This window comes from Brugia malayi, assembly GCF_000002995.4.
Source record: "Brugia malayi strain FR3 genome assembly, contig: Bm_v4_ChrX_scaffold_001, whole genome shotgun sequence".
NCBI lineage: Eukaryota > Metazoa > Nematoda > Chromadorea > Rhabditida > Onchocercidae > Brugia > Brugia malayi.
The window spans coordinates 21208767-21223711 of record NW_025062479.1 but is presented as its reverse complement, the minus strand read 5'-3'; the positions used below and the strand labels follow the sequence as shown (position 1 = coordinate 21223711).

General features: G+C 26.5%; 1 protein-coding gene across 2 annotated transcripts; it reads right to left on the bottom strand.

Annotated features, from left to right (window-relative positions):
• Positions 1-8162: 8162 nt before the first annotated feature.
• Bm1972 (EGF-like domain containing protein) lies at positions 8163-14039 on the bottom strand (the record flags this gene model as incomplete). Of its 2 annotated transcripts, none has more annotated exons than XM_043075627.1 (11): positions 8163-8356; positions 8614-8905; positions 9247-9414; positions 9821-9893; positions 10143-10291; positions 10424-10619; positions 10786-10915; positions 12695-12779; positions 13050-13157; positions 13810-13913; positions 13988-14039. In XM_043075627.1, the coding sequence occupies 11 exons, from the start codon at positions 14037-14039 to the stop codon at positions 8163-8165; spliced, it is 1551 nt and encodes a 516-aa protein (XP_042931561.1). The 2 variants fall into 2 exon arrangements, with proteins under 2 accessions (XP_042931561.1, XP_042931560.1); XM_043075626.1 differs by having other exon boundaries at positions 8623-8905.
• Positions 14040-14945: the final 906 nt, after the last annotated feature.

Here is a 14945-nt window from a genome sequence, read left to right as displayed (position 1 = left end):
GAACATAAAAAAAAAAAAAAAAAAAAAAAACAATGATTCAACTTATGACAGAATAAGATTTGCAGAATTTTATAATCTCAAACATTTTGCATTGCTAAATTTCTTTTGTGTAAGACATGGAATGTAAATTCTTTTCATAGTCCTTCTGAAGTCATTCCTATAATAATTTAAGTAAATCAATTCCTGTAACAAAAAATTTAATTTAACCAATTATTGTATGTGCGCAGTTATGTGATACTCTCTTTGAATAAATAAAACTAATTTGCCAAATTTTATGGCTCATTGAAAATGGCAAAACTTGAAATATTGTTATTTATAGGGAAGTTAAAAACGATTTTTAAAGGATTGAAAAGTAAGTGAATAATCGATAAATTTCACAAATCAGAAAGAGAAAAAAAAGAAATGAAAAATGTAGACGCACAGAGTGATGTATATGAAATACATGAATGTTTATTTGCATTAAAAAGGAATTTTAATAAGAAAGTTTTAAATCATTGTAATTTACAAAGTGACTAAGGATTATTAATCACAAGAATAATTTAAATCTTTCTCAATACAATTCGAAAAAAAAGCAAACCAGCGAATCATTTCGTTGATCAACTTCTAATGGATGATTCATACTAATATAAACAATAAAAATCGTATTATAATTTACCTGGAACATTCTTGAATACTACTTATCAGTATCATTTCACAAATTAACCAATTTTATCACTGTAGCAATATGATAAGTGAATTATCATTTAAAGATTTTACTTTTGACTATTTCTCATAGACAAATAACGATGTCATCAGATTTTCAACGATTCATTTCTAATGATTCATACAAAAAGAGAATTTTATTTCAAGGATACGCTAATAGCGACAAAAAAAAAAAAGGAATTTATGACATTTTGCATCCATTTTTGTTTTCTTCAATCATATTTATTACATTTCGCGTCACTGTTATAGTATAATATGAAAATGAGGAATTGTTTAGAAATAACGGTATAAATAATGTTAAGAGAGGAGAGATGATTATATTGAAATTTATAGTAATTTAAAAAAGTTTATAGCTTAGTACCTGACAATTCTTGCTAACCTTTAAAGAAGATTTTTGTACATCAATAATAAGCTGTCATGTAGTAATTATCATAGACTTATTCTCTATATTATATTATTAAAAATATTATGTTATCAAAAATATTGTAGAATTTTATTTTTTGTCAATCTCAAGCACTATCGTTATTAAAAATTGCAAATAATTTAGACTGAATTTGAGAAAATTTCCGATAACTAACGATATAATTTTAATCCTAAAATGAATAGGAAATGTTTATCATGACCAGAACTTTTTTAAATGACTAAAATATTTTAGACTGTAATTACAAACAAAAGATAACCAACAATTTTAAAACAAATATCACAGTTTAATGAACCACAATAGTTAAAATGAAATGATTTTTTAATTTTGATTAGCATCTAAACATTCATTTGTTCATATCGTTGTACTCACATCGTTTTATAATTCATTTTGTTTGAAGTATAGAGATTTTAGCTATTAAAAATTTATGAAATTCAAAAAAATGAAAGAGAAAAAAGGTATAAATAAAATATAACCTTTTTTTTTGTATGAATTAATTCATTGTAAAATGAAAAGGAATGAAATGAAATTAGAAAAGAGAACTGTAGACCAAATGCTAAAGGAAGTGAAATTGAGTCGAACGAAGTAATTTCTGCGCTTTAGGATATTTCATCCATCACTGATTAGTAGGAATAAATCATATATTTCGAATAGATATGACAAAGTATCGCATTGGTATTTATGAAATGACAGAAAACTGGCCAGCCTAGATGGAAATATGCAAATGAAAGAAGTCACTCCCTCACTTCTTTCCTTCCACACATCTTTATTTGGCGCAATCTTCTCTTCCCTCTTTCTTGCATCATTGCATGTCATATCAAAATTGACTAGAAATTACCACATATATTTCATTATAATCGAACAATCCGATAGCTCATTCAAATGTTACTTATTTCTTCTTTCCCATCCAGTAACCTTCCATTTTCCTCCGAATTATTGTCACAAAAATTTGATTGCAAATTTTGGGTACATTAAATTTGATGATATGATGCATAAAGATCTATCATTTTAATTTTAAAATGACCAAAATTATGTCGCATTTTTTTTTTTGCTTTCGTAATTTTCATCGCAGTTGCGAAGTCTATATAAACAAAGAAACATTCCTCGAAAAGTTGTGTTACTAATGAAATCCATTTAAAAAGCATGCTTTATTGTATGGCTATGTGAAATGTTTTTGTCGTAACTTTTGATTTGTTCATCTAAACTTTAAATTAATAAAAAACGAAAGAGCAAAGATCAGAGGTCAACTTCAATGTTTATAAATTAAATTGAAGAACAAGTTTGGGAAAAAATTAATCACTGGAAATATTTTTATGCTAATTCAATGTTTTTGTATGTTATGTTTAAGGAATAAATTAATAAAATTTATGAAAAGCTACTGAGAAAATCATTTTCATGATTCACCAGATGCTCATATACCAGGAATTTTCTACTCTGTGATCACTTTATACACATAAAACATGATCTAATAATTATTAAATAATATCTCAAATTTAACTAAATTTAAGAAATTCAACCTATTTTATTTGTTTAATTTTTATTACATACATTGTTGGATATTGAGACCTGAGAGCCTTGGTTAAGATCAGCAATAAGCATGCAACTACAAGTTCTATCACTACAGATTTGAATAATAATGATCAACGTGAAATAATTAATGAACAACTACTGGCATAGCTATTTAGCCCAGGATAACATTTTATGATGAGATTTTAAAAAATCTGTAGAACAGGCAAAGTATTATAATATACATCTATGATGAAATGAATAAATAAAAAATAAAACTAATAGGTCAGTGCTAGTACAAATTTTGGTTTCCGGAAGAAGAAGCAAATTTATTTCCGTCATAGAAATGCAACAATTTTCCTACATATATTTTTTTTCAAAGAACTTTTTCTTTTACAACTTTTAAAATTATAAAAAAAAAAAACTATCCTAAAAATATATTTTTTATGTTGCAGAATTAATTGAAATGTTAATGGATGGTTCCTTTTTTATTGAATGATTGTTTCACTTCGTGTTTTTTAAAGCATTTAATTGAGCTTTTGAGGAATAATATGTTTCTAGACACCATTCAATTACATTCAGTAGTGATATCACTGATGAAAATAAAATCGATTTAAAAAAATTGATTGTATTATGGAAGCAATTTAGACAAATATTTTGTAGCTATCAGAAGAAGTTGTCTAAAAATAGTGTTAAATTATTAAATGTAGAAAAAAAAGTTGTTTTAAAAAGTGAAAAAAAAAAGCAAATTGCGGAAAATTAAGATTAGGAGGGTTATGAGGAATAAACAAGAAATTGTGACTGACAACTGGCCTCATAAATAGGCTAAGCTGGACTTTTCATATCCAGTTTCGTGTAGCTTCGTATTAAATTAATCGATTGAATTCATGATTATAAACAGAATGAAAAGAAATGGCAAACAAAATGAGAGAGATAGGAACGATAGAAATGAATTTAAACACAATAAGTTATTAAAATCTGAAAATGACACAATTATTTAACTTTAAACAAAGAAGGTGTTAATGCCTAGCAATTAGTAAACTATTTCTATGAAGTAATTAATACTTTAAGTGATATGAATTCATCTCGAAGAAATGAAAACAAATTTATAATGAAAAATATGAATAAATGAATCGAAATCACCTATAATTAAATCAATTTGCAATAGAAAGCATGGTGAAAAAGTGAACTTGAAGGTCTGATGGATATGTACGATCAAAGAATTTAGTCGTATTGCGTCATTTCTTATCTTTCTAATTTTACTACTAACGACCGCTCTAGCTTATCAGTGATTAGTGAATGGCTTATTTGATCATTTATTTCTGCAAAAACTGTACAAAATAAAAATTTCTTCAATATTTTTGAAAGTTTAATTATACATATGTAGTGTAATGGATGATAGGAAAGGGAATTTTGAAGTGGTGTCATTGCAACCGATGATGATTGCTAGCATTTAAAGGGAAAAAATTGAAAAATTCATAAATTTTTAATAAATTTCTAGCAGAGAATTGAGGATGAGTAGAAAATAGCAAAGGACAAGCACTCCGTTCAATGCAAAATTGAATCATTTCATTCGAGACCCAACTCTCCGCTTTTGTAAACAACACAATTCGTTACCAACCAACCAAACCAACCAGCCAATCATCACAAGCATCATTTAAATAATACAAATGCTCAAACATATTGATTATTATTTCAAACTTGCTTTACCAATATTTTTCCTAATTCAAATTATGTCATACATTAACGCATCATAATTCATTCTCAAAGTTATCAATTATGAAATTAATATTAAAATGATAATTAGAAGCTTACTTATTTATTACTTATATATAAAAACAATAGAATGGTTACAAAATTTTCATCTTATTTTAGTTGTTCTTAAAATTGGAATTTATATCAAGAAAACTTTATTTGACGTTTATTTAATTTGATTAAGTTTTATTCGTGGTGCACGAAAAAAAGATTTATTTAATTTAATTTTTTTGCTGCAACAGCAAAAGAAAAGCAATCTTTGATGTTTCTAATGAAAACTTTTAAATATCATATGTGACAGTCAGTTAGTTATATTAATATTTTAAATGAAATTTGTTTGAATAGAACGATTATAGTTATTGCAAATGAAAGACTTAAAAAACCTATTTATAGTTAACGATAGGTTCAGCAAAAATTCCATTATTAAAAGAAAATATTTGAGTTTATTGTTCTCCTTTGATCTGAGCTAAAAGTTTTCTAATCACTTCTGCCTATCTAACTTTAACTGACCACAAACAATAAATCAGTGAAGTAAAATAAAATCGAAAGACATTTGTGTGACAATAAAAGGATATGTAATCAATTCAATGTTGACAAACCTTTGGATTGGTTGCTTGGTTGCATTTATTGATTCAACAAAACTTCTACACTTTATTTCATGTTAAAGTGATTCGATCACTACATAACTGCTTTGCACTTTGTAAATATCTAAAACTTCTAATTTTAGTTTTACTCTATCAAAATTTGCTTCGAAAATTTTTAATTTTAAAGTTCTAAAATTAGATTTTTAAAAATTTAAAAAAAGCAGTGGCAAAAAAAAAATTTTCACAACTAATTAAATTTGTAAAATGGTCAACTAAAGGCATTTCTCTCAGATAATTAACTTTTTGAGTAAGGAAAAAATTTCACCAATAATTAGAAACGATGATGAACTTGCAAAATTTTAAAAGTGGCAAAAAGAGTTAACCGTAATAACTTAAAGATAATAGGAATAATTTTTGTTACATTTTCAATAAAAATAAAAATTGCTGTTTCAAGTAAGAAAATTGAAGATATTTGCATTATGTTTTTATTCAAAAGTATAATTTTTACCATTTTATTTAATGAAATCACATACTTTGCTATGAAATGTAGCATATAGTAGTTAAACTGTGATATGATAGATATGATATGATGATGAAAATGTGACACGAAAACTAAACTTATGCTATTTCTTGTATAAATGAAATAATCTTTCAATATTAAGAAGTTTCAGTTAACACAATCGCAGAAATGGATCAAAACTGATCACTGATATGGAGATATCAGCTTAATCTATATCATGAAGTTTTCACTTAATTTTAAATTGAATGTAACAAAGGAACAAAGATTTGGAAGACAGAGTATTACAGAAATATATTCTCATATCAGCGAGAAATTTTAATACCACTTAGTGATTAGTTATTAATCAAATTTACGAAAATTATATTACTGAACGATGATAATATGCGTATGAAATGACTTCAAATTGTTGCAATTTAAAGAGAAGATGGAATATTGGTCGTTTGACATTTATAATTTCAATCCTGAATTTCTTCCTCTACGTATTTCCGTGTATCGCTGTGATATTTCACAATTATTGTTGTTGAATTATTCTTTTCCTTAGTGGACAATGACTTCAATCTTCTCGACATCAAGAATTCCACCTCTCTTTTTTATCTCTCTTTCTCTCTTTTTAGAACAACACAATAAAATCCTTGACCTTATTTGAGATATATGCACAAAATTATGTTTATATATAGGCAAAATTATCAAAATATCAGAAAATTTTTTTTTGGAATTTTTCAAGTAGAATTAGTTTTTAAAAGTTTTCATCTTAATTAATTAATTGAAATTAGAATTAATGCTAATTTTATGAGCACTGAATCATCGTTTTGTGTATTACTCATAGCACTGGAACAAAATAAGAAAATTTTACGCGACATATGTTAAGATATAAAATGAGGCCTAGCATCCTAAATTATATATCATTTTTATCGAAATAATTAAGATACTCCATTGAGTGAGAGCAACAAATCGGAAATTGTATTAATTAGAAATCTTAAATCAATATTGTAAAAATTTTGATGTGAGTGGGAAACAAATTTTCAGTATTTGAGTATTTTAAGCAAAAACTATTATACGCTATAAATTGATATACTAACAAAGTAAATAAACATTAGATCGAACTTTAAGTGGTAATTTGTTGATAGAAAAATGCGTAATCTAAGACAAAATCCCATGTGGGGTATCAATAAAATGGCATAATGTTTCATTTTTAAGTATAAACACTTCACTGCAAACATAATATTCTCGAATTTATGAATTGCTAAAAATCTTCATTGTATTTTCGATCTTGGCTAAAGGAATCATAATCATTTTCAAATTAAACAGCATTTAAAACGAGACATGAAATCGAAATGTCTCATGTGAAATTGGTTAGAAATAAATGAGTAACTTTTAAAACTTAAAAAAAAAAAGAACAGAAATTCATTATTATAAAAAAAAATGGAATCTTTACAAAAATTTTAAAGAAAAAATTTGAATTTTCATTTATTTTTGAAAAAAAGATAAAGCAAGAAAGGCACATGAAAAATTAATTATACGCACAGTGATTATCTAAGTCCAATATTATTTGTATGCCAAAGTCAAATTATAAAGCAGTTAAATACTAAATAGTCATTTGATGAATTTGTTGATTATTTGATATGTTAAGAATGTCAAATAATTGTGGTTTGGTGACAGTTCCAAAAAAATTAGTTGTAAATATTTAATCACAAATAAGGAATTTCGCATCCTATATTTATTTTAACATTTTTACTTATTGGAAAATTTAGCAAACATCATACAAAAAGCATAATTATTGGTTGAAGAAAAAATGACAAATTGTAAACTAGAATTAAAAAATTAAAGAAATTAGAAATACAGCTAATAATCATTAAAAATATTGCAGCTATCATCAAGAACGAAAAAAATTCAAGATGACAAATATGACACATCCAATTCAAATAGCTTATTTTATACTATTTAAAAAATTTCCAAATATAATCCAAAATGAGCCATATTTGTCCTCAAAAATTTCCGAAACAACAATAAAGTATGAGAAAAAAGCAGAACGAATAAGCTATTATCAAGAAATGCCAAATGAAAATTATAATTCTAAAAGGCAGTTTTTGTAGGATTACTCTGAGATTTAAGCGGATAATGCTAATTTGGAATTGTTCAAATTTGTTGAAAAAGTGAAAAAATGGACCAAATTTATAGTCCTTTTTGATAACCAATCATTTTCATAGCTATTATGCAAACTATTTTCATTTATTTCCTTTTGAAAATAGAAATTGCTTTTAATGAAAGCAAATGTTTTCCAGCGAATCATATTTCAATAAAATGAAAAATGACGAATTTTTCACCGTATATTTAATAAAAAAAAGAAAAATTAAAAAAACAAAGGACAAAATCGCACTAAACATTTGTATATATGTGAGAAAGATCTCAAATCAATGTAAAAATAATGAAAGCGAGACATTCATGCATTAGTTTTCAAAAAAAAAACGAAATGTTTATGATTGACCTTCTCTTCCTCGTTTATATCATTTTAACTAATTACTGCTGATGGAATGAAATAAATAAAAGCATTTTGTTTTAAAAATTTAAATTAACAATAAATGAAAGGAAATTCAGACTAGGATATTGAAAGATCGTTGAGTTGAGAATCAATTTCGAATAGAAATTGCTTATCTGATAATAAAGCGATGGGAATTTAAGGCCAAAAAAGCATCATTAATGATATTAATAAAATGAATGAATGAATTTCTATCCGTAAGCAACCAGCAGTTTGTCCTTCATGTGTTATATCACCATCATTACCGCTGTCACCAGCTTCAGCTCTTGTCTCAGTTAATTCAGCTGATGTACTACCAGTATCATCATCCACTGATGGCAATATTTCACCAGCTATAAAAAAAAATGGTTCAAAAAAAAAATGTAATATTCAAAATACCATCCTTTTATTATGCTTTAAAATCTTAACCTCAATCTTATAACAATAATAATTTCATTTCTTCTCTTGTTTTTTTTTCTTTTTTTTTGAAATTGCTGATTATTTTCATGTATTAATTTTTTTTTTAATTTCCGATTAAAAAAAACAAAACTTCATATATACAAATGGAATAGAAATAGATAATAATTAAATTTTCGAATTATGTTCACACCTTTCATACCTTCTTGACCATCCATTTCATATCCTTCTGTTGCTTCAGCATATTCTTCGCCCTCCTTCGCCTTATTTTCAGTTACCTCATCTAAATTCTCTTCTTGAAATTGATCATATCCGACTTTGCTTACATCATCTTTTGAGGATCCATCCATCTCACCATCAGACGATTCAGGCATTTCATCATCTAATGCCTCATTTTCAGCCACTACTCCACAAGTTAACCCTGTGAAACCTTCATAACAAACGCATTTTCCACATTCACAGCTACCTTGTCCACTGCAAATTTTCTGGAAAAAGAAAAACAAAAATTCCGATAAGCTACATTAAACAGTTAAAGAGTGAAATGTTGATAATAAAGTTTATATCCTAAATTTTTAAAAAATCTATAGAAAAAAAAAAGTTAAACACAATAAAGAAATAAATAGAAAATTTGATTCATATACGCTCACACCATAGAAAATAAAACATTTGCACAAAAATAGATCTTTTTTTTTTTTTTTCATATAAATATTTTTGAAAGATATAAATGTGTGTAAGATATAAAAGATATAAAAATTTGATTCACATACGCATAAGCAAAATTTTTAATATAAAATAAAAAATTGTCAAAATTCTTCCTGAAACTTACTCCGCCTTCTAGACATGAAGAAGTATCGAGAGTGCACGAGCAATCATCACCTGTATAACCTTCTTCACAATGACATTTGCCACATTTGCATTCACCTTGGCCTGCACACATTCTGTCATTAGAAGTTGGACATGACATATTTTCACATTCGCAATAATCTCCACGAACCTATAACAATTGAATTCTATAAAGGTTTCCTCATAGTGCAATCAAAACTTCTAAGTTTAATTGATCAAATTTTGATTCCAAAAGATAGCAATCAAAATTGCATTGACATGTAGATCAATATATAATGTTTGTTGGTTCGAATTTAAACCTTTTAAAATTGCGAAATTAAAGTCGAATTTCGAATTCAACTAAAAATACTGCATCCAAAGGAAAAATTTGTCATTTTAACAAATAAATAAACTTAAACATTCCAAAAAAAAAAAAGAGACAATCAGTTGTCCATGCCTACGTATTCAGCGTATATAACGGAACTTCGGTGCATCTCAACGCTTTTTTAAATAATAGATATAATTTTAAAGTTAGTATTGCGGTAAAATTGATTCAGTAAAACGCTAAATACACTTACGTGTTCGACGTTGCAAACACAGCTACCGCATTTGCACTGACCATTACCGCTACAAACTAAATCTTTCGGAGTTCTAAAATGATAATAAACGTTTGCTTTAATCTTTTCCACTTTAATTTGTTAGAATGATATCTTATCGAGCTATTTGGTGTGATTTATCGTGCAATGGTATGAATTATGAATTAAATTGAATTTCTATGAATAAAAATATGAATCGAATCTTTTAAAGTATGAAATGCATAATATTATAATATCACTTCTAACTCGTTTGAATTTTAATTATTTAAATTAAAATTCAATCATGATAATTATCAATTCTTACTTTCTACATCTATTTTCCAATTCCTGAGCTGATAAGGCGCCGTGCTGCTTTAAGTCACATTCACAGTGATTTCCACCTTTACCTGGTTGACATTCACATACACCACAAATTAAATCACCTGCGCCATAACATAATGGTGATAGCTTTTCCTAGAAAAATTCGCTTAATTAATATGAGAGAATTTTACTAAGCATTTTATATTCTCTTTGAAAAAATTTTGTAAAACATTAAAACTGCTTTATACATCTGGAAAAGATATGATGTATAAATTATAAAATAACCTGATTCTGCACTTTTTCACATTCACAACCACATGATGGTGTGATATACATAGCAGAAACGGTTTGATAACCATATGCGCCAATAGAAACCGCAATATCGCCTCCTGATTTGCACTCGTTCAAGGATACTTTCGCGAAAAATTCAATTTGATCACCTATCGCAACATTTGGACATTGCCGCCCTTGCACTCGCTTGCTGCAAAATACATTTTTAACCTTTTTTTTTAAGTTCAAAATTTGAATCAATTAATAGTTTTAAATAAAAAAGCAAAGTAGTTTCATTTCGAATAAATGTAAACTAATATTTTAAGAAATGTTTAATAATTACATATTTGATAAATTTCAAATTTAATAAAATATACCCTCCGCAAAGAATGGAAAAGTCGATACCAACACCCAATGATCGAAACTCGCTGGTTTGTATAACGAAATCACGCTGACTTGATTGCTGTGGCCTGTGCAGGTATTTGAATGGTACTTCCATTATATCACCTGAAAAAAAAAAAAAAAAAGAATCATTTTGATGAAGCAAACTCGTGTAAATAAGGTAGACTTAAATATCTTTCAACTATTTTTTGCTAATAGTTGACTTTTCAAATTTCATTTCTCAAATAAAATATTTCATCTGTAAATATCATTTAATATATATACAATCTTTATTTGAGTACCAACTGAAATTGAAATAAGACATTAATAGAGAAAGGAAAAAACAGTGTAATTTCGCTAAGTTTTGGAACAAAAATTAAGACAGTTGTAAGTTTGATGGATTTAATAAGGCATTAATAGAGAAATAGGTGAGTGATAGTAAAGCGATGGCCTAAAATGAAATATTTTATTTCAAAGATTTACAAAAATTCACAACAATGAATTGTGAAAAGTGTCATGAAATTATATTTTATAGTATTGGTTGTGATTGGGTATTAAAGGCAAAAAACCAGACGAAATTGAAGAAATGTAATACCATCATGGATTAGTGAAACTTGTGATGGAAGATTTTCAACACTTTTGCAGTACATGTAAATAATTCAGGTAAATAATTAATTGGAAAGATGAGAGGAAAAGAATTGATTAAGTGAGTATAATTAGCAGAGTAACTTGTAGTATTTTATTATTTGATTAGCATAAACTGTATAAAAATGATGAGGCAGGCATTAGTTTCTTGTTTTCGGATTCAATAATTATTACTAATTGCTTAATTACTTGTCACATTTAATCCTAAGAAATAAAAATTTTAAATTTTCATCAGTAAAATTCTTTTTAATTTTCCTTACTTCTCATATATAATTGTAAAGAAGCAAAAATTTAAATTATTTTTGATGATGAACCATATTGTTGTAATAAGAATTTTTCAAAAAGTGCATATAATTACAAAAACATGTGTTTATTCGATCAGATAAGTTGACCAAGCGATGATAAAATGGTGATTATAGTTGTAACATGGAATTCAAAATTTGAACATTTTTAAAATTATTTTCAAAGCTGCTAAAATTTTTTCATTCTTGTCGGAAATTTCGTTTAACTTTACTTTTACACAGCAATGATAATTGGTTGCTACTTTGTTTATATGCTTCTTCTTCAGCATTATTTTGCTATTTATATGTTAAAAAGTGCATTTAATTACAAAAACAACACACACACACACACTTTTTTTTTTGTTTTTTTTCCAACCTAGTTTATTAAGCAATGTTTTCTGCTTTTTAAATTAGCAATATTTGCCGACGTGAAATTTGTACTGTTCAACTATTTATCACTAATATTTGAATTGAATCATCAAATTTGAGCATAATAATAGACAATTTATTGCTAACTAAATATATTGTTGCTTTTGAATTGAATTATAAAGTTTAAGCATGACAAAGGAAGAGGAAAACAAAGAGAAAGACTAAATGGTCGGATGATTTGCGTCTTATTTTTTCAAATCTTACCAAATAAACAAAGGATATTTACTAACTAACAAAGAATGAAAGGAAAAAAAGTATGTCAAGTTACTGACATTTTAAAATAACCAAGTTCATTTTGTTATATGAGAGTTATTTTTTTTTCTGAGAGAAATAAGAATTTGAAAGAAATAATTACAGCAGTAATTTCTTTTAGCTGATAGTGAAAATAAATTGAAAACTCAAATTCTAGCATTTTATAGCAATTTCAAATAGATCAATTTTATCAGTTACACATGAGAAGACCTAAATTTTTTTTTGCTATTTCATAGAAGTGACAAAATTTGGATGAGATATGAGATAGGATATGGGTAATTATAAAATTTATGGTAACCAGGTTTCATTCTCAAAACAACTTGTTGTGGTTCGAGTTGTACAATCGTTACACCATCTGCCTGTTTACTTCCTAATGGCAAATTCTAAAACAACAATTCATTAATTTTGAAAATTTCAGGAAAAATAAGTTGGAAAAAATTAAAAAATATTTTATACTGTCTTTAATTTTTGCAGTAATAGAAAAATTCCACGAATTTCCATCTATAAAATGCAATTTAGTTGTCCTTACTTAAAAGGATAAATTGCTATGATCAATGAAGGTTGCATAACTTGAAGCTTCTGAACTAGTTAAACTGTTCTAAAATTAGTTTAGATTAAACGAAAAAGATTTGTTATTCAAAAATAAATATTACATTTTGCGGTACAATTCGAACTTCTGTAGTCGGTGAATAGATAAGCGATGGAGCGCATTTGCCTTGAAATTCAGATTTTAAATCACATCGTGATGGACCTACCAAATGCTGTAATATTTCAAAACTTTTCTTCCCCATAATTTATTATCAATTCGAAAAAAAAAAAAAAATTCACAAAAAAATATTTATGCACAACGGTTACATTAATCTTAATATTCCTTTTTTTTGAAAGTATTTTTTGTTAATTCAAATTCCATTCTGCCATGGCTAATTGACGAATAGAATAATAAGTTTTATTGAATAATTAAACTTATTGTATTCCTGAGCTCTAATCTCATTCATATCTAGAATAACTTGATATAATTCGAAATTTCATTAATTTTACTTTTTTTCCAATAACTAATTTTTACACAAAATTAAGATGCCAGTGGCAAAAATTGATTGAAATATAAACTCAGCTTTGAGATTTAGTTTGCTAAAAATAAGTTTACCAGAAAGTCACTCATGTTAAACAGGCAGATAAAAAGTAATCATGTAATTTTTAACTTATTTATACTTAGCATTTTGAGCTAACGATACATAATTTTGCAGCAATTGAAAATTTCAAATTGTATTTGAATATATATATTATTGAAAAAATTCTAAACATATTAATTCCTTTAAAAATTTTTTCTAATTTGTTTTTTTTTTTTTTTTTTTTTAAATTCCTTCAAAATTGTTTTATTTTAATTTGCAAATGATTGATGAGCAATAAGCTAACCGGATCAAGACACCATGCACAATCTGGATGCTGTTTAATACATTGGCCACAGCTTCTGCTACCCAATGTATTGGTACATAATTTCCTCACATCCTTTGCAAATACTGAAATTAAATAATGTTGGCTAATTTCTAATTAGCACAACTTATGGAATGAAATTCATTAAAAGATTACTTACCATCAGCAATAACGATAAATAGTGCAAGTAGCGAGTATATGTGAGATTTCATTAGACGAAAATCAACTTCGAAATATCTGTAAATAACTTTTATTCATAAATAGAATAGTGCACCGAAGTATTAGACTAAATGCGCAGCATTAATATTGTTGAAATTAATATTCAATTTGCAAGTAATTAAAAGATATTTTGAAATATTAACACATTTTCACTGCGTAATTTGAACGTTACTTGTTGACTACGAAATTTGTGAGAAATTAAAAAAAAAAATGAATCTCTATTGAAATGATTAAGCTGCTTATCAAAATTCATACATAGTTATACATACATCTGGCGGTATGTTAGCAAACTTGAAAGTATAACATCCACCGTCTGTCAAATCAACTCATTTTAATCAATCTATTATCAATGATGAAAAGCCGATTGTTGCTGATAATTATAATTTGGAAAGACTTAAGATCTAATACTGATTTTTCCTTCTTTATTCTCATATTTTCAATTTTTTCTTCACTTCCTATCTGTTAATTCTTTATATAACTCTTTTCCTTTTTTTTTTCTCTGTTCATTTTATGATTTAATAATAATTTGATTATGATTAAATTCTGTGCATTGGACAGGTATTTACACAAGTAAGAAATTATCAAGCCTTGAAACATCATAAGCTGTCAAGATAACATATTTAACGGATCCTTTGATTGTGTTTGCTTATGATTTGATATGATGGATTATTGGTGCACTCTGAGTCAAAAGATTAATAAGACATGCTTTTTAAGAAAAATAAATAGTAACTGAATAGCACCAGAGAATAGCAACAATTCTGTTCGATTCCAACAGGACATCTGCTGGAATAAATGCGCCTTCACCGTTATTTTAATTTTTGAAAATACCAAGAGAACACTTGTAAATTGGCTACATATTTATTTATTTATTTACTTATTCATTTATTTATTTGTTTATA